The sequence below is a fragment of the Gossypium raimondii genome, chromosome 5, assembly GCF_025698545.1.
Source record: "Gossypium raimondii isolate GPD5lz chromosome 5, ASM2569854v1, whole genome shotgun sequence".
NCBI classification, from domain to species: Eukaryota; Viridiplantae; Streptophyta; class Magnoliopsida; order Malvales; family Malvaceae; genus Gossypium; species Gossypium raimondii.
The window spans coordinates 56,667,693-56,688,243 of NC_068569.1; the positions used below are offsets into that span (position 1 = coordinate 56,667,693).

Below are 20,551 nucleotides of genomic sequence, written 5' to 3' on the forward strand. Positions count from 1 at the left end.
AGGTATTCGATAGACCAGCAAGTGTGAGCGGTGTTCGAATGCTTCACGACCTAAGTGTCAATATTGTGGAAGATATCATTTGAGAATGCGGGACTAAGATGGGGCTTGTTATAAATGTGGGCTACTGATCATCTTATTCGAGATTGTCCCCATTGCAAAAAGATGAAGTGGAACAGAAAGAGATCAGAGAACCATTCCTCAAAGAAGTAGACGTTCGGGCGGAGGGCGGTTACTGAGGACTACCCGTTCGGTACAAGGGAATCGGTTGGTCGATCGGAGAATAGAGCACCAAAGACGCACCCTCGCCATTCGAGCAAGGGAAGAAGCTACGGCTCTGATGTAATTCTTGGTACTTTCTATCTTTATGATGTTATTGTTTATGCATTGATAGACCTGGATCTACTCATTCATATATTTGCACTATGTTAGCATCTGAAAAGAATTTATCTGTTGAGTCCATTGAATTTGATATACAAGTTACAAATCCATTAGGTCATAGTGTGATGGTTAATTTAATATGTCGTAATTGTCCACCGAAAGTGAAAGGCTATGAATTCCCACGATTTGATGTTGTTACCCTTTCGGAATTTGACATTATTCGGGATGGATCGGTTAATGAGGCACGATGCGGTGGTGAATTGTCGTGATAAGCAAATCGCTTTGAAATGTCAAACAGAGATGTAATCTCGGTTGGGTTGAGAAAATATGGGCGTCTGATCGAATTATTTTAGCTCTCTCGCTTCGAGATTATTACGCAAAGGCAATGAAGCATTCTTGGCCTATATCCTTGATACTCGGGTTCGATTTAAAGCTCGAACAAGTGCCGTGGTGAATGAATTTCCGATGTGTTCCTCAAGAGTTACCGGTCTACCACCGATAGAAGTTGAATTTGTAATTGATGTGATTCCGGAACAACTCCTATATCAATGACACCGTCATGTAATGGCTCCAATGAAGTAAAAGAGTTGAAGGCGCAGTTGCAGGAGTTATTAGATAAAGGGTTCATCAGACCGAGTATGTCGCCCTGGGGTGCACCTGTCTTGTTTGTGAAAAAGAAGGACGGTTCTTTAAGACTGTGTATAGATTACAGGCAGTTGAATAAGGTAATGGTAAAGAATAAATATCCTTTGCCTCGTATTGATGATCTGTTTGATCAGTTGAAAGGTGCTGCAGTATTTTCCAAGATAGACCTTCGATCTGGGTATTATCAGTTGAAAGTTAAAGAGTGTGATGTGCCGAAAACTGCCTTTCGAACTCGATATGGTCATTATGAATTTTTGGTGGTGCCATTTGGTTTAACCAATGCTCCTGCCGCTTTTATGGATTTGATGAATAGAATTTTTCACCATATTTGGATAGATTTGTGGTTGTGTTCATTGACGATGTATTGATTTATTCAAAGACGAGTCCGAACATGCACAACATCTAAGGATTGTATTACGACTTTTTGGAGAAAGCAGTTATATGCTAAATTCAAAAAATGTGAATTTTGGCTTCGAGAAGTTGCGTTTTGGGTCATATGGTATCGGTGATGGAATAAGAGTGGATCCAAGTAAGATAGCGGCGGTGGTAAATTGGAAAGTTCCAAAGAATGTTATTGAAGTACAGAGCTTTCTAGGATTGGCGAGTTATTATCGCCGATTTGTCAAAGATTTCTCAATGATTACCTTACCGTTGACTCGATTACTACAAAAGAATGTTGAATTTATATGGTCGACGAATGTCGTGAGTTTCGATCGCTTGAAAAGATGTTGACAGAGGCTCCAGTGTTGACTCAACCGAATCCAGGCGTCTGCTTGTAGTATATAGTGATGCGTCTCGAGTGGTTTGGGTTGTGTACTTATGCAGTCAGGAAAAGTGGTGGCATATGCTTCCCGACAACTGAAACCGTGCGAGAAGAATTATCCTACACATGATTTAGAATTGGAAGCGATCGTGTTTGCTTTGAAAATATGGAGACACTACTTATATGGTGAGAAATGTTACGTGTATACTGATCATAAAAGCTTGAAGTATTTAATGACTCAGAAAGAGTTAAATTTGAGACAGAGACGATGGTTAGAGTTGCTGAAAGATTATGATCTTGTCATTGACTATCACCCAGGGAAAGCAAATGTCGTAGCAGATGCACTTAGTCGGAAATCATCATTATTTGCATTACGGGCATTGAGTGCTCATTTATCTATTAATGAGGATGGTTCTATACTAGCGAATTAAAAGCTAAACCTGTGTTCTTTCAACGGATTCGGAATTACAAGATGAAGACCCAAAATTGATGCTAAAACGACGATGGTTCAAAATGAGTTAAGCTCGAATACTCCATTGATGAAAATGGTATGTTATATTATCGTAATAGAATATGTGTTCCAAATAATTTAGACTTGAAAATGATATTTTATCGAGGCTCACGTAGTATGTGTTCTATTCACCCGGGAGTACAAAATGTATTGTGATTTGAAGAAAATGTATTGGTGGCACGGAATGAAACGAGAAATCTGTGAATATGTAGCAAGATGTTTGATTTGTCAACAGTGAAAGTTGAGCATCAAGTGCTTGACGAGGGTTATTCTGACCCATTATGATTCCAGTGGAAATGGGAACATGTCACGATGGATTTTGTATCTGGATTACCAAGAACTCAAAGAAGAAAGATTCGATATGGGTGATTGTTGATCGGTTAACTAAGTCGGCACATTTTATTCCAATGAATGCAGATTATCGACTTGAAAAGTTAAGCGGAGTTATATGTGTCGAGATAGTGAGGTTACATGGGGTACCGATATCTATTATTTCGGATCGAGATCCGAGATTTACCTCGAGATTTTGGAGTAAATTACGGGAGGCTCTGGGCACCAAATTAAATTTCAAAGACTTTTCATCCCGACATGATGGGCGATCGAGGCGAGTGATTCAGATTTTAGAAGATATGTTAAGGTGTTGTATACTTGAGTTCGGCGGCAGCTGGGAAAGGTATTTACCTTTAGCCGAATTTGCTTATAATAATAGTTATCAAACTAGTATTAAAATGGCACCGTTTGAAGCTCTGTATGGAAGAAAGTGTAGAACTCCATTATATTGGACTGAATTAAGTGAATCGAAACTGGTGGGAGTGGACTTGATTCGGGAAACTGAAGAAAAAGTTCGTATTATTCGAGATTGTTTAAAAGCTGCCTCCGATCGGCAAAAATCATATGCAGATTTGAAGAGAAGGGATATAGAGTTTAGTGTGGGTGATCGTGTATTTTTGAAAGTGTCACCGTGGAAGAAAGTTTTGCGGTTCGGCAGAAAGGGAAAACTCAGCCCACGATTTATCGGGCCGTATGAAATCATTGAAAGAATCGGTCCGGTAGCTTATAGATTGGCTTTGCCCCGGGAACTTGAAAATATTCATAATGTGTTTCATGTGTCTATGTTGAGACGGTATAGATCAGATCCATCACATGTAATTCCTCATACGGAAATAGAGCTCCAACCTGACATGACTTATTCAGAGGAACCGGTGAAAATTTTAGCTCGGGAGGTTAAAGAGTTGAGGAATAAACGTGTACCACTAGTTAAGGTGTTATGGAATCGACATGGATCCGAGGAGGCAACACGGGAAACGGAGGAATTGATGAGATTTCATATCCGAATTTATTTCAGTCACGAAATTTGGGACGAAATTTCCTAAAAGGGGAGAGTTGTAATAGCTTTGAATTTTTAGTGGTGTCGGAATGGTGATTCGAGATCACTAAATCGACAAACAGTAGAAAATATTATAAATTTAGTAAGTATAAGTTAAATGTGAAGTTAGGAAAATTTTTGAAATAGTGAATAGTGTACTAGGAATAAATATTAAAATAATTAAAATAAAAAGCGAGGTATCGAGACCTCAAGATTTTAAACCGAGCCATAAATATTTTTAGAAATATTTATAGAGTGTCATTGAGTTGGTATTAAAGTTTCGTTAGAAAATTTTAACGTTTGGATAGTTAATTAACTAAAAAGGACTAAATTGGGAATAGTGTAAAATTTGTTAAATTGTGATTAAATAGCTTAAGTGACTAAAGTGGAGGGATTTAAAAGGCTATTAGGCCCAAATTATATGGGCTGGACGGTTGGGTAAGAAAAATCAGCAGAATGTAAGGAGAAACAGGGGCAAAATTGGAAACTTAACAAATTAAACATTTAAAACAAAGACAAAAGTGAAAAATCTAGAGATCTCTTCACAATTTATCAGCAAAAACGCCATAGGAGGTCTGGAATAAGCTGGTTTTTCATATTTTTGAATCATGTAAGTTTAATTCTTGATTATTTCTTCTAATTTTGTGATTTTGATACTTTTACAATTAGGTCCAACTAATTATTTCATTAGTTTTTGATTCCATGGCTGATTTTGAAAGTTACCATTGATTAGTGTTGGATTTTTATGATGAATAAACATGAAATTGAAGCTTTAATTTTGTTATATGATGATTTTATTAAGTAATTTTGATAGAAATTGATTTTAGGGACCTAATTGTGAAAAAGTTGGGAATTAAGGTTTGGTGTTGCGGTTTTGAGTATGAAAGGCTATGTAGTAGTCTAAAATAGTTGGAAAAGGTGTTAATTGAGAAAATTAGATCAATTGAGGGTTAATTGAGTAGGGATCAAATTGTAAAAACTGTAAAGTTTGGGGTAAAAGTGTAATTTCGAAAATTAAAGGGCATAAATTGTGAAATGAATTAGAATTGAATTAAATGCTGATGAATGAATAAATTTGCATTTTAGATCGAGAACCTGAAACAAGTCGAGGAAAAGAAAAAGTAGCCGATTAGTCCCGAACTTTTACAAATTCGCAAATCGATCCGTAAGTTCATATGGCTGAAATTTAATGATTAAATGTTAATTTCATGAATTATACAATGTATGGTGAAATGTATTTATTGTTGAAATGAGAATAAAATAAAATGTGAAAATCGAATAAATGATCAAATTAAGTGGAACGTCGGATTTGAGTACTTCGATCAAGTGACAAAGTGATAAGTGGTAGTTTTAGCTACACTTATCTGATCAAGAAACAAAGTGATAAGTGGTTACACTTATCGATCAAGAAACAAAGTGATAAGTGGTTACACTTATCCGATCAAGAAACAAAGTGATAAGTGGCTACACTTATCGATCAAGTGATAAAGTGATAAGTGGTAGCTTCACTACACTTATCGATCAAATGGTAAAGTGATAAGTGGTAGCCTAGCTACACTTATCGATCAAGGACAAGTGATAAGAGGTCATATGGCAAAGTGAAAGTGAAGTACTCAAATTTCCATAACTGCTCCTTAATTTTGATCAAGGATGGTAAGTGACAAATGGGCCCAAAGGAATTATGGTAAAAGAATAAGTAGTAGTGAGTTTATACCAAGGAACTCACCAAAGATTGTGGTTGATGTAAATTTAGTAATGGTGTATATTGTATAAGTGTACAAGTGTCCGTAAGATTTATGTTTTATGCCTATGAACTTACTAAGCTTTTCTATAAGCTTACATGTGTGTGTTTATTGTTTTGTAGATTAACGTATTTATACATTCGGAGGATCGGATCTACATCAAGAATCACACTACCCGGATATACTCCGTAGTTTATGTTAAGCAACTTTTGGATTTATATGGCATGTATAGGGAATTGAAGTAAAAGTAAATTTGAATGTTATGGTTATGTTAGATATCGAAATATATACATGTTTTAGTTTGAAATGGTTGATTGGTTGAACTTCATTAGTATTTAAATGAAGTAGATGAAATACTGGAATTGGTTGTGATTTGAAATTTGCAGGGAAGGTTAGACAATTATAAAGGGGTTATATTGAATTTTTTTTAAAAATTGCAATGGAGCAGTTCTTGGACAGCAGCATTGATGTAACTTTTAAAAATCACCAAAAATAGTGGAAATAGAATTATAAGTTGAGTGAGATATGAAATTAAAGCTGAAAGAGTCTACTTTCATAGGAAAGAAGTGGAGTAAGCAAAAGAATTATATACTTTTAGATATTTGAATTTTAGTGAAACAGGGCAAGAATGTTTTTGAAGTCCCCTGTTCTGACTTTAGAAATTCATTAAAAATTGTACAGAAGGAATTTTGAGTTATAATTTATATGTATAGACTCATTAATGAGTCTATTTTCAGTAGAAATAATTTTAATCACCATATGAAGCCTTTAATAAGAGATAATTAAATTTTAGTGATGAGTGGTTAGGATAGTCGATTAGTGAAACAGGGGAGACTTCAACTAATAAACTGTACTAATTGGCTAAAGCAAAAATTCTGAAAAATTTATGGTGAATAGATATATGAGTCTAGTTTTATGGAAAATTTACGGATCTAAATTTTGAGTTTTGTAGCTTGAATTATAATTATTTTAGTGACTGTTGTACAGGAGGACAGCTTTATTATGAATGATGAAATTAAATTTGAAAGTAAATTTTTATGCCCTGAACTTTTAAGTTAAGTCAAGTAACGCCTCATGCTCGACTCCGGCCATGGTCTCGGGTAAGAGGTGTTACACCCGCGAACCACTGGTTCGCTACTACTTTGTGATCCCTAATGATTGAAAAACACTCAAAACCAACGAACCTAGACACACTACTTCCCTCACATCTACAGACCCTTTTGTGATAGGTGCACTAGAGAACACCCTTTCTTTGGTGAGCTACCTACCTTGGCGAACTCATCTATTTTGGCGTACTTACTCACATTAGGAAACCCAAAAATCATGGCAAACTAACCTACATTGGAGAACCTCTTACTTGGCGAATACTGATTCTCGCAAACCCTCTAAATTGAGAACACACCCCTAATGGTAAACTCTCTATTGGTGAAGTATATGTTTTGGCGAACACTATCTTGGGCGAATCCCCCTTTAACTGACGAGACCCTATACTTACGACCCTTCAGTTCGCACTACTCTTGGATAGCTCGCAGGTAATTATTCAACATGTTTCATCATACTATCATGCATTCAAGTTATCATTTTATCTCAAACAAACAAGTGGTACAACAACGTACCTTGAAATCTGACAAACTCCTTGTTCTACATAAGTATGTTAGTACATCAAGTTATCAACATTCATCATGTAATCAAATCCCATCAATCAAGCAATTATAAAGTCCAAAATCTAAAATTAAATAGTTCATAATGTCTGTTTACAACCCGTCAAAATTTACTTAAAAATCTAGTTCTATATCTAATCCCTTAGGAAAGTCCCACATTGCCTTCCACTTTGGGGTTTGAAAGCATGTCACATACTCAAAGGAAGATGCCTTGCAATGGATCACCGAATTGCCACACTTCACCACTAGTCTCGCGAGCTACTTACTGCAATGTATATATAAGGAGTGTGAGCTTATTGAAGCTCAGTGAGTGCTCAAGCATACAACACATATAAACACATCAACCATGCTAGAGTTTAGACATGCTATCACAGTTCACATAAAATACAATATTCATACATATCATTAATATATATTGGTAATTTGTGAATATGAAATATAATCTTTATTTGTATGCATTGGATAAACGGATCTCCAAAACACTCCAAATGACTCAAAGAGTCGTATGCTATCTCTATGCAAGTGTAGCACGAGTGCTCACACTTTCCAAACACACCATGCTATCTACGGTGAATGGAGTTATGCTTGGTATTCTCTTATCTCTCCAACGTTATCTCCGCCTTAATGCCCTAATACATAGTAAAATGGATGAGTACTCACAAACCCTATGACATGCCAATGATATCCAACGGTTTCAAGTGTTCATAATGCCAACATATCATTTTTAACACATTCACCACTCACATTACAATAGGGCTCGCAATACACATAGGATCGCAATAACAAATGGGTTCACATAACACATAGGATTCGCATGCCTTACTTGGACTTTCTTAAGCACGCGAGCTAGTGTTTAATCTCGATATGCAAAAACACTGACCTACTATTCATTACTGACTGCTGAAGCTACACCACCTTCTGCTTGTCCGTGTCCTTGCTCGTAGATGCACCTTTGCGTTGAGAGGATTTGCATATAACATGAAACACATAGGTCACTAACATTTACAAACAAAATAACCACTTAACAACTGCTTGCCATTCTCACAAACTGGCGAGCTCACCTCGCCTAACTTTAATCCTAAAATTACTTCACTTAACACAGTTAAACCCTTAATTCTTACTTCCTAATCTCATAACTAGTGTTTAATTGCAAATCTAGACCATTAATTTCATTCAATTCCACAAATCAACCTTTTTTAAAAAAATCACGTTTGTCTTCAATCTCAAAGAAGAAAATCATTTGATTCATGTAATTTCTTTAAGAATTTGTTAAATTAAGTTTGTAAACCTCTTAATTACCTTAAAATAAGTTAAAAATCATTTTAAAACCATATCTTAGCTAATCCATCATTTTTAATCAAAATCAAGCTTTAGAACCATAGGTCTTTGGTTTTCTTGATTAGATCTGTAAAAGTTCGAATTGAAATCACATAATAAATGTTTAAACCATAGGAAATCAGAATGTTTATCTACAATTTGAGGATCTCCATGAAATTTAATCAATTTGAGCAAAAACGAGCTAAGTGATAATAGAAAATTAAAAGAAAAAAGAGTGGACTTCTTTTAAAATTAAAGGAGTAAATGGTGTTTGGATGCTAAAAATATAAAAAAGATGAAGGGAATTTCGAGAGAAAACACTTAATTTTAGATCTATCAAACTTTTGAAATGGTTGAAAGTGTGGAGGGAAATGGCTGGTCTTATATAGCCAACCAAAATTTAAAATTTGGGCTATTTACTCACTAAGCCCCCTCCTATTTCTTCCTTGTTCTAATAGCCCCTTTTTCAATTAATAGTTTTAATTTACGCATTTGACCTCTAATTTAAAAATTGTTCTAAATTAGTCCCTACTAACATTTACTTAATAACCCGATTATTTAATTTTATTTTATTACTACTAACTAATTAATTATTTTATCTTATTTTAATTTCTACGACACCACACCCAATTTTTCTCTCATGCCCACAATTTAATTACCCGATTCTACTAACTCGATTTTCGAGATGTGACACATGAAATTCTATTTGTGAAGCTTTTAAGTATTTACCATTCTTTTTTTGTTTATTATATAAATTATTACTTCTTTTATCATTTAGTAAAATTTCTATTTTAATTTTTAAAATCGGTAACTTAATATTGATTAAAGATTAAAGTTGATAAATTTTAATAAGGAAAGCTTAAGTTTTTATTAAATGTATTACTATATACGATAAAAAATATTTTTATATATTTTAATATTAGTAATGAGTAACAAATTGATACAAATATATAATTCAAAATTTTCATTAAGTTAAAAAGATAATGTTAGAATTAAGTGACTCGAATCTTTATTTAAATAAAATACAGTGGTAAAATAAAATAAAAGTAAAATCCTATTTTTAGAATAAGGTTTTTAAACATTATTAAGATCCATCTATTTGATATTGATTCGAATAAGGTGTTTCAATGTTACTACACTCCTATTAGAATATGATTTTACAAGCATATAAATATACATAATCTACTCTTGTAATTATTCGAATTTGACATAGTGAAATTTCTTCTCCTCTGCTCGTGGTTTTTTTCCCGAAAGGGTTTCTACATAAAAATCTGTGTGTTCTTTATTTTTATTTCTCTTTTCTTTGCGATATATTGTCATTATTGACATTCTATTTTTACAAATTGGTATCAAAACTTCCAGGTTGTTCATCTTAATCACGGTAATGACGTCTTTGAAGTATGAAATTTTGCTATTGGATCGCAACACCAGATTAGCGTTGTGGCAGATAAAGATGCAGGCAATTCTTGCACAGATGGACTTAGAGGAAGCCCTACTAGGGGTAGATAAAATGTCTTCGACATTGACGGAGGAAGAGAAGAAGCGCAATGATCGAAAGGCATTAACACAATTACATCTGCATTTGTCTAATGAAATTTTATAGGATGTGATGAAGGAGAAGAGCGTCGCGGATTATGGAAGAGGCTAGGACAAATATGTATGTCGAAAACTCTAACCAACAAGCTACATATAAAGCAACGTCTTTATGCTCATCGTTTGGAGGAAGGTGCGTCTGTGCACGAACACTTAATAGTGTTTAAATAAATTCTCTCAAACTTGGAGGCCATGGAGGTTCAATATGATAAGAAAGATCTAGGGTTAATTCTACTTTGTTCGTTGCCCTCGTCTTATTCAACCTTTAGAGACACGATTTTATATAGCCGTGAGTCTCTCATAGTTGATGAGGTTTATAATTATTTAACCTCGTATGATAAGATGAAACATCTTGTGGTTAAAATCGACTCTCAAAGAGAGGGTATCATTGTTTGTGGGAGACAAGATTGGAATGCTGATGATCATGAAAGGACACAGGAACATAATTCTCACGGTAAATCTAAGGGTAGATCGAAGTCTTCAAACAGAGATAAAACTTATAACTTCTGCAAGAAGAAATGACATATTAAATCTGAGTGCTATAAGCTACAGAATAAGATCAAAAGGGAGGTTGCGAATCAAAAGGGAAAACAACCAGAAAATTCTGGTGAAGCTGATGTCGTAGAAGACTACAGCGATAGTGACTGCACCTTCCACATGAGTCCCAATCGGAATTGGTTTACAACTTACGAAACAGTGTCTGAATGTGTTATTTTGATAGGAAATAATGCTTCGTGTAAAATCGTAGGTGTTGGAACAATTAAAGTTAAGATGTTTGATGGAGTTGTCAGAACACTTAGTGGCGTACGACATGTTCCAAAATTGAAGAGAAATTTAATTTCGTTGAGTACTCTTAATTCAAAAGGATACAAATACACAGTTGAAAGTGGGGTTTTGAATATTTTCAGAGGTTCCCTCGTTGTGATGAAAGGGCAGAGAAAGAATGTCAAGTTATATGTTTTACAGGGTTCTACTGTTACTGGTGATGCAGTTGTTGCTTCATTTTCCTTACCAGATGATGATATTACTAAACTTTGGCATATGCGCCTAGGGCATATGAGTGAGAATGACATGACAGAATTGAGCAAAAGAGGACTACTTGATGGGAAAGGAATTTGCAAACTGAAGTTTTGTGAGCACTGTGTTTTTGGGAAGCAAAAGAGAGTTCGATTCACCAAGGGAATTCAAAACACGAAGGGAACATTGGAGTATATTCATTCTGATCTGTGGGGGCCATCTAGAGTGCCTTCGAGAGGTGGAGCTAATTACATGCTAACTTTTATTGATGATTTTTCCAGAAAAGTTTGGGCATTCTTCCTGAAGCAGAAAAGTGATGTGTTTTTCGCATTTAAGTCTTGGAAAAATATGATTGAAAAATAGACGAGAAAACAAATAAAGTACCTCCACACAGATAATGGCTTAGAGTTCTGTTCTGATGAGTTTAATAAATTGTACAAGTCAGAAGGGATCGTGAGACACTTGACAGTTCGTCATACTCCACAGTAAAACGGCATTGCAGAACGAATGAATAGAACGATCATGGAGAAGGTTCGATGTATGTTGTCAAATGCTAACTTACCAAAGTCATTTTGGGCCGAAGCAGCCTCTACTGCATTTTTTTATCAACCGATCTCCATCCGTTGCCATTGAGAAAAAGACTCCACAAGAGGTATGGTTTGGTAATCCTGCTGACTATTCTGATTTAAAGATCTTTAGCTGTCCTGCTTATGCTCATGTTGATAATAGAAAATTAGAATCGAGATCCATTAAATGTGTTTTTCTTGGTTATAAAGCTGGTGTAAAAGGGTATAAGTTATGGTGTTCTGAAAATAAAAAAATTGTGATTAGTAGAGATATTGTTTTTGATGAAACTACTATGCTACCTAACTTATATTTTAAAGGATCTTTTAATAAAGAAAATCAAAAGCAGGTGGAACATCAGATTAATCCAGAATCTACAACAGAGTCAACTCCTTAAGCCAGTACAAAAATTCAGAATAGAGTTGCTTCTTCACCACAATACTCTATCGCCAAAAATAAAATTAGAAGAGAAATTAAACCTTCAAAGAAGTATGTCGAGGTTGATCTAGTTGCTTATGCTTTAAATGTGGCTAAAGATATAGATGCAAACCAAGAGCCATCTAATTATTTTGAGGCAGTTAGTTGTGAAGACTCAGAAAAGTGGATGTTTGCTATGCAAGAGGAGATGGAATCACTCCAAAAAAACAAAACATGGGATCTTGTAAAACTTCCTAAAGGTAAAAAGATTATTCGTTGTAAATGGGTGTTTAAAAAGAAAAATATGACTCTAGGAGTTGAAGAACCCAGACATAAAGCAAGACTTGTTGCAAAGGGTTACAGTCAAATTTCAGGAGTGGACTTCATAGATGTGTTTTCCCCAATTGTGAAGCATAGTTCGATTCGAGCTTTGCTTGGTATTCTGGCCAAGTATGATTTGGAGCTTGAGCAGTTAGATGTAAAAATTGCATTTTTGCATGGAGAACTTGAGGAGGATATTTACATGCAACAACCAGAAGGTTTTACAGTCTCAGAAAAAGAGGACTATTGCTTGCTAAAAAAGTCTCTTTACGGTTTGAAACAGACACCAAGATAGTGGTACAAGAGGTTTGATTCTTTCATGACTTCTCATGATTTAAAAAAAAAGTACCTTTGACAGTTGTGTTTACTTTAAGAAAAACAGTGATGGTTCTTTTGTGTATCTACTCCTTTATGTTGATGACATGTTGATAGTAGTGAAAGATAAATGAAAGATAAGAAAGGTCAAAGCCCAACTAAGTGAAGAATTTGAGATGAAAGATTTTGAACCAGCAAAGAAGATACTTGGTATGGAGATTCTCAGAGATAGAAAAACAAGTAAATTGTACCTAAGCCAAAAGGGGTACATTGAGAAAGTTCTTTGCAGGTTCAATATGCAGAGTGCTAAGCCTGTTATTACTCATTTAGCGGCCTATTACAAACTTTCATCGGTTTTGTCTCCACAATCAGATGATGAGATTGAGTACATGTCACATGTTCCATAATCTAGTGCAGTGGGATCTCTCATGTATGCTATGGTTTGTTCACGTCCAGATTTATCATTTGCAGTTAGTGTAGTTAGCAGATACATAGCGAATCCCGGTAAAGAACATTAGAAAGCATTTCAGTGGATTTTAAGATACTTACGATGTACTACTGATGTTTGCTTACAGTTTGGAAGAATTAGAGATTGAGTCATTGGGTATGTTGATGCTGATTTTACAGGAGACCTTGATAGAAGAATATCTCTTACAGGTTATGTCTTTACAATTGGAGGTTGTGCAATCAGCTGGAAAGATACTTTACAAACTACAGTCGCTTTGTCTACGACTGAAGCTGAGTACATGACGATTACTGAGGCTTGTAAAGAAGCTGTTTGGTTGAAGGGACTCTTCAGTGAACTCAATGAAGACTTTCAAATTAATACAGTATCTTGTGACAGTCAGAGTGTCATCTTCCTTACAAAAGATCAAATGTTTCATGAGAGAACAAAACACATTAATGTTCAGTATCATTTTGTTCGTGATATTATTACTTGTGGTGATATTGTTGTGAGCAAAATTAGTACTCATGAAAATCCTGCAGATATGATGACTAAGTCACTTCTTATAGCCAAGTTTGAGCATTGCTTAGACTTGATTGGTGTCCATTGTTGAAGTTAAACCCTTAAGGAGTTTTATGGAAGAGCTGGAGAACTTGTTCGTTGAGAGTTTGTGATGAAGAACTTGTTCATTGAGAATTCGTATCAAGGTGGAGATTGTTAGAATTAAGTGACCTGAATCCTTATTTAAATAAAATACAGTGGTAAAATAAAATAAAAGTAAAATCCCTATAGAATTACGCTTCTTTTATTTTATTTTAGAATAAGGTTTTTTAAACCTTATTAAACTCCATCTATTTGATATTGATTAGAATAAGGTGTTTCAATCTTACTACACTCCTATTAGAATATAGCTTTACAAGCCTATAAATAGACATAATCTACTCCTCTTGTAATTATTCGAATTCGACATAGTAAAATTTTTTCTCCTCTTCCCGTGGTTTTTATCTTGAAAGGGTTTCCACGTAAAAATCTGTGTTCTTTATTTTTATTTCTCTTTTCTTTGTGATATATTGTCATTACCGACATTCTATTTTTACAGATAATCATTCCAATTTATTACTAAAATCAGGGAGAGCAAATAGTTTGATCGATCAGTTCGATTAATTTTTCGAATTGAATTAATCAACTTTAACATGAGAAAATCGATCCGATGGAATCGACTTTGGTTTAGTCAGCTCAATCGATTTTCCCGGTTAGTTAACCTTGAGTTATTTGATTGGGTTTATATAATTATTTATCAATTATATATTATAAAATATAAATATGTTTTAAATAATTTAAAATTAATATTAAAAAATTGATTTTCAGATCGATTCCAAAATTAAAAAACTAAAAACTATTGATTAAATCAAAATTAAAACCGATGAATCCACCCCAATCAATTAAATTAAAATCGAAAAAACCGAATCAACTAATTTCTTTTTCCGATTAAAACCAAAAATTGCTCTCTCATACCAATCACTACAATCAAAACCAACCACATTGATGCAAACCTCGTATCCAACAAAACTTCCTTGACGAGAGATGAAAAAAAAAACATTATTGACCAACATCCCTATAACATCAAATCAATTCTAGTCCATATGGTCTATGTTGATGGCTTTTGAAGGTTTTAAAATCCGATTTAAACAGTTTTTTTTTTGTTTTTTTAACACAATATTTAAAATTATTCAAAACTCCTCTCAAATTCATAAATAAAAAGATAATACACTTCAGCTCACTTGAACTCACGTCTTCCTACATTAACAACAATATCCGTACTAATTAGATTAAGACTCAATCGACTCAAAAGTAATATTTTGAATGCATGAAAGATGGTAAAGAATTGAATATGAAGGTTTGAATGCTTTTCATCTTTTGACAAGGAAGCTTCTTTCAAGTTTTTTTATTTTGTAAATAAGTGGTTGATTTTATAAATAATTGAATAGAAAGTTGAATTGGTCAAATTTTTATTTTCGATTAAATTTATTGGATTAATTGATTTAATACAATGTTAATTTGAGAAAATATTTGGCACACTGTCAGTGAAGTTTAAAAACTTCACAAGTTTAGGGTGATGATAAATGTAGAGGCGAATTCAGAAAATTTTTTAAAAGATCATAATTGAATTATAATTTTTTGAGATCCCGAATATAGATTTATTCTCTATTAATTTACGATTTTGCAATATTTGAAAAGGACTAAATAGATTTTTTTTGGGAGGTCAAAGTTTAATTTTCCCTATATCAATTTACAATGTGATCATTTGACTCTCAAAGCTTCGAATCGATACAAATCGTTGAACTAAGTTAAAAAATTTAACCGGATCAATATTTTCTATTTTAATTTTTAATTTTTTTATAAATTTTAATAACTTATTTAATTAAATCAAATAAATTAATTGAAAATTGAAAATATCCAATTTTGAGATAGGGGCATGTGGGAATAGTATGGGGAACGAGGAATAGGTGCTGAGCTTTGTTGTTTGGACTCACACAATTATTTTATAAAATAAAAAGATTGGAAAATGTTTTAATGAAATCAATAAGAATGTTTGGTCCAATCATAATAAATAAATAAATAAAATATGAGAGTATGGCATGTGATGTATATATTATTGGAAATGTATGTTCATCATTATTTACCTAATTTCTCAATCTTCATGTGATTGTTTCACATGTCTTGGATTTAGGGCTCCATGTTCTCCACCAGTATCCTCCCCATGTTTCTAAAACAACTATTGTTTAATCATCACTTTCTCTATTCCAACATGCTTGTATGGTTTTATATTGAATTTTATAAATTATTGATAATATTATTGAATTAGCATTATTTTATGTTGAAGAAGAGAAATTGAGGTTAAATTAGTATGGGGATAGCACTACCGTAGGTGAATGGATGGCGGAGAGATTTTCGGAGGAAAGCGGTGGCCGAAGGGGTGACCCACGCAGTCTCATGTGCCGGAGCTTGGCAGTAGGGTAGAAAAAATAGGGCCACATGCACAGCTTCTAGTGGTAGTTTTTCGGTCGAAGGGTCAACGGATGGCTTCTTTGTTGTTAAACTTTTTTTTAATAATGTCACAAGCATGCATGAAGTTTATTTTAATGTATGATGTTATGTTTGATCTTTGATTTTATGTAATTTTTTATTAGGGATGGCAACAAGGAGAGTGGGGTGGATTTTTGCTTGACTTGACCCCAACTCGAAACTTAATTAATTTGCCCCGATCTCAACTCTTAAGAAACAAATCTACCTTGAACTCGAACCCAGAATTTAATAGAAGACCGACTCCATCCCGACCCGAATTTAATTGTTTTATTTTGAAGCAAATAATATTACACTTTTTATTTTTTTTATTCCGAAGCAAATAAGATTGATTTTTGTTTAGTATGGACTTAAAACTTAATATATTTATTTATTGAAAGCAAAAACTTAATATACGTATACATATTAGGGGCATTTTTGTGAATATCTCAGGGCAAGGCAGGGTGGATTTACCTCAAACCTGATCTCGCCCCGCCCCACCCCACCTCGAACCCAAATTTCCAAAAGCAAAATTCGGACCCTAACAAGTCGGGTCGAAACTTGTCAGATTCGAGGTCTTTTGCCATCCCTAAGTTTTATAAATGACATTTTACTCCAATTCAATTTTTACAAACCACTAGCATCTTTATCGAACAACACCATTTTACGCTTATATATTACGCACACAGACAATTATATTAATCCAATATAAAACTGAATATATACATTTATTTCTTTAAATATATACAATTGAATCAAAATAAAAGTTTACAATTTTAATTACAACTAAAATTTTATGAATATAATCGCATCAAATCAAAAATCATATGTCAAATTACACGTTAATATTTATCCATATTTTTTAAAAAGTTAAATTGAAAAATTGGGAATTAGTGATTTTATTTAAGGCTATTAAAGTCAAATGAACACTACAAGATAATTTAGCATAATCCAAGTCAACCCCACCACAACCAAATGTCCCCCTCCAAATGATCCAATCCCCCTAGCAATGAGCTGACAAGTTACCTTGATGATTCCATAATACTAATTAATGGTGTTTCTGCATCGAATCCTGTCTACATTTTCAACCTTCTTTTTTACTATTGAACCTGTTTAAGTAACATCATGGAGAAAACCAAGCCCATAGCCTTTCAATATGCAAAATCAAATGATGTTTTCACTTGCGCAAAATACAAATTTGAAAATTAAGACAATCAAGCATATATGATCATTATCATTTCTAGAAACTCTAATTTGCACATCATCATGAACTCTTACATTCCCTCGAAATAAGAAAAAGAAAAATGGTTCTGAAAATAATTAAAAGAAATCGAATTCGAGATAGTTACTTTGATCCTTAGCAGCAGGAACAGAAGGTTTATCACCGGCTGATGAGGTAGGGGTTCGAATCCGTTCTATGTCAACCGGTTTTGGAATCTCTGGTGGACTTGCACAACGGATTAAAGCCCAGTTTACACCTTCAAAGAAAGGATGTTGCTTAATCTCCGTTGCTCCTCGCTTGTATGCCAACCTATGCTGTGGCTCTTTGACCAGCAAGCCCCTTATCAAATCTTTTGCTGAAAAACTTACTACCGGTGATTCCGGGAACCTCAAGGGCTGCCCTACAACATTGAAGAGGGTCGCTCGGTTCCCAGACCCTTTGAAAGGAGTTTTACCAAACAATAGCTCGTATAAGAAGATCCCGAATGTCCACCAATCAACAGCACTTCCATGTCCCTCACCTTTGATAATTTCAGGTGCCAAGTACTCGTGGGTTCCCACGAATGACATGGAGCGAGCATTTGTTGGCTCCGCAATAAGCTCGGGCAATGGACTGACTTGGTTCCCCATATCGTTCTTGGGTTTCCGATCTTTTTTGGATTTTGATGAAAAGAAACGGGGTGAAAAACATGTCGTAGGGGCGACACATGATGGCTGGATGCAAGCTGGTTGTACACAATAACCCGAATTCTTTCGCAAGGGTTCAGACTCAAGTGTGGATGACTTTATTAGTGTTGGACTAACAGTACAACGAAGGGAAAGATCAAAATCCGAAAGCATTATATGTCCATCTTCTCGAACAAGAACATTTTCCGGCTTGAGATCACGATAAACAACACCAAGCATGTGGAGATATTCCAAAGAAAGGAGAACTTCTGCTACATAGAACCTGCATATTCAAGGAAAAAACATAGCAATGACTATCGTAATTTGGTTTCAAGCTATAAAGAAACAACTGGTGTTCCGTAAATCATGGTGTAAAAGATTTGCAAAGTTATTTTGTTATATTTCAACTTGACCTATAAGGCAGTCTGCTGATTTTATCCAATAGAATTGATAAATATCTAAGGCAGCATGGCAACACAATGATACTAACACTACTATCAATACCCAAAAATTCCGAAAATAATAATCGGATATTCTAGAAATTTGATCGGGATTTAACTCAAAAGATATGTTATAAATAGGAAGAATTCTCATACTTTACGGCTTGCTCGGTAAAATGCTTTCCTGGTTGTCTTTGTCGTAGTGTATGCAAATCACCTCCAGGGCAGAACTCCATCACTAAACACGAAAATTTATCAGTCTCGAAATGCGTATACAATGTTGGAAGGAAAGGATGGTCCAAGGATTGTAGTATTTCTCTTTCTGTTTGAGCTCGAAGAAGTTTCTTACGACTTGCTAGAGATGCTTTATCCATCACCTTCATTGCAAAATAACACTTTGTTCCACTTAATTCCGAAAGATAGACACTTCCGATATCTCCGCAGCCTAATCTCTTCAGTAATCTAAAATGGTTCAAACCCAATACACCGTCTTTTGCTCGGACGGCCTGTATGGCTTCCCACCTTATATCATTTGCCTTATGAGGTTTGTTGATACTGCTACTTAAGCTGCTACACGTACTTTCATCGCTCACATCACTGCTTGTACTACCTCTACACATACTGCTCTTACCACTCTCAATATAATCCGGACGATCACCGACTTTGGCACCACCACTAACCTTGACAACGCCAGTGGCCCCATCACTGGATTTAGCCGAAGCTGAATTACTTCCATGTTCCAATGCTTTCTTCTCTTGTTCACCAATCTGACTTAATCCAGAACCAACATGATTTTGAACTTCTTTCGGAGCACTCAAAGATAGATCCGAATCTACTTTCTCCGTCAAGGAATCAACGGACTCTAATTTATGAGGTTTCGATGGTGTAACGAGCTCTGATTTGCTCGTCTTTGGGATTTGTATAGGAGAAGGCCTGCGAGAGTTACCTTCGGCTGTTTGTGAAGGTCTGGTGCCGGATTTCGAGGCCATCGAAACAAGGCAAATTTTTTACACAGATTTGACTACACAAACCATTACTTGCTACCAGCCATTGATACAAGGTTTGATTCACTGGCGGTCCAAGTTACCTTCATCTTCAACTCCATCAACAACAAACTGATTTCTACAACTTAAAAGAACATGGAAGTCACCACCTGAAAACAAAATTTTGACAACTATGAAATATTCAAAGGGCTAAAGCATCACTAACTAAATGAAAATCTACAAATCACAAGTAGCTGCTTGATTTATAACATAAAGAAAAGAACAGGGGAACCTAGAATTTGACACTGTAGTCCTTCAGGTGACAACTAATCAAATATCAAAACCAGATCCTTATAACACCCTTTTCAATAGTAAGTGAAATTCAAAAATTGGTAGCCACAATAAGTAGAGCTTTACCAGGATAAACAGAAAACCTATAAGAAAAAAACAATGAAAAGTGGTTTAAAACAGACATATTTGCAAACAGAACCAGATTGAGATTATCACCAAAAGACAACACATTTTTTTTATATAATTTCATTGTATTAAAAAGGAGAACAGCTAAATACCTAGAACTGCAATACTTTTAGTCACTAAGATTGAAAAAGGTTAAGAAATAAAAAAGAAGTTAAAGAAATCAATCAAATCACAGCAACAATACATTCATAGTTCCATAAAAAAAATTAAAAGAAGGACAGAGAAGAATAACAATCAAATAGAAGGTAAGAACAAAGTAAAGAAGATTCATAAATATCTCTTCAGAAAAACAAAAAAGACCCACCTTTGGATCCAAAATCCCACCAACACCCATATGTTAAAAAGTTAAAAATAAAAACCCAGCAAGGGAACCCTAAAACCATTTAAAAGCTAAAGAGCAAAGGGGACAAAAAACCAAGTACCTTATATGTATTTTCGAAGACCACAACTTTGAAAGGCCTTTGCTTTAGCAATGGAGCAAAAAGAAGCCAACTTTCTCTCTCATTCACATACTAACTACTGAAATATGAAATAATTAATGGGTTCTTCCACTTCCATGAAAATATGTGGAAAGGGAGAAAAGAAGGAAAGAGAGGGGTTGGCTTGGCCTGGGTCTACCATGGAAAAGGAAGAGAAAGGAGGAAGG

At 34.6% G+C, this 20,551-nt stretch overlaps 2 protein-coding genes across 3 annotated transcripts; one reads left to right on the forward strand and one right to left on the reverse strand.

Moving 5' to 3' along the window:
* The first annotated feature begins 3,025 nt into the window (after nucleotides 1-3,025).
* On the forward strand, nucleotides 3,026-3,670 carry LOC128041175 (uncharacterized). Its single transcript, XM_052630542.1, has one exon. The coding sequence runs from the start codon at nucleotides 3,026-3,028 to the stop codon at nucleotides 3,668-3,670; it is 645 nt and encodes a 214-aa protein (XP_052486502.1).
* A 13,653-nt stretch (nucleotides 3,671-17,323) lies between these two features.
* Nucleotides 17,324-20,551, reverse strand: LOC105768578 (serine/threonine-protein kinase D6PK). 2 transcript variants are annotated; one of them, XM_012588563.2, is made up of 3 exons: nucleotides 20,328-20,551; nucleotides 18,602-19,598; nucleotides 17,324-18,288 (listed from the first exon to the last, which is right to left on the reverse strand). In XM_012588563.2, the coding sequence occupies exons 2-3, from the start codon at nucleotides 19,432-19,434 to the stop codon at nucleotides 17,439-17,441; spliced, it is 1,683 nt and encodes a 560-aa protein (XP_012444017.1). In that variant the 5' UTR covers nucleotides 19,435-19,598; nucleotides 20,328-20,551; the 3' UTR covers nucleotides 17,324-17,438. The 2 variants fall into 2 exon arrangements, with proteins under 2 accessions (XP_012444017.1, XP_012444018.1); XM_012588564.2 differs by having other exon boundaries at nucleotides 20,210-20,551.

Excerpts from the sequence above, each read along its gene's own strand:
- LOC128041175 (XM_052630542.1), top strand. The coding sequence starts at position 3,026 with ATGGCACCGTTTGAAGCTCTGTATGGAAGAAAGTGTAGAACTCCATTA.
- LOC105768578 (XM_012588563.2), bottom strand. The coding sequence starts at position 19,434 with ATGGCCTCGAAATCCGGCACCAGACCTTCACAAACAGCCGAAGGTAAC. Across the intron at positions 18,289-18,601 it reads TTTACCGAGCAAGCCGTAAA|GTTCTATGTAGCAGAAGTTC; the intron begins GTATGAGAATTC and ends TTGAATATGCAG.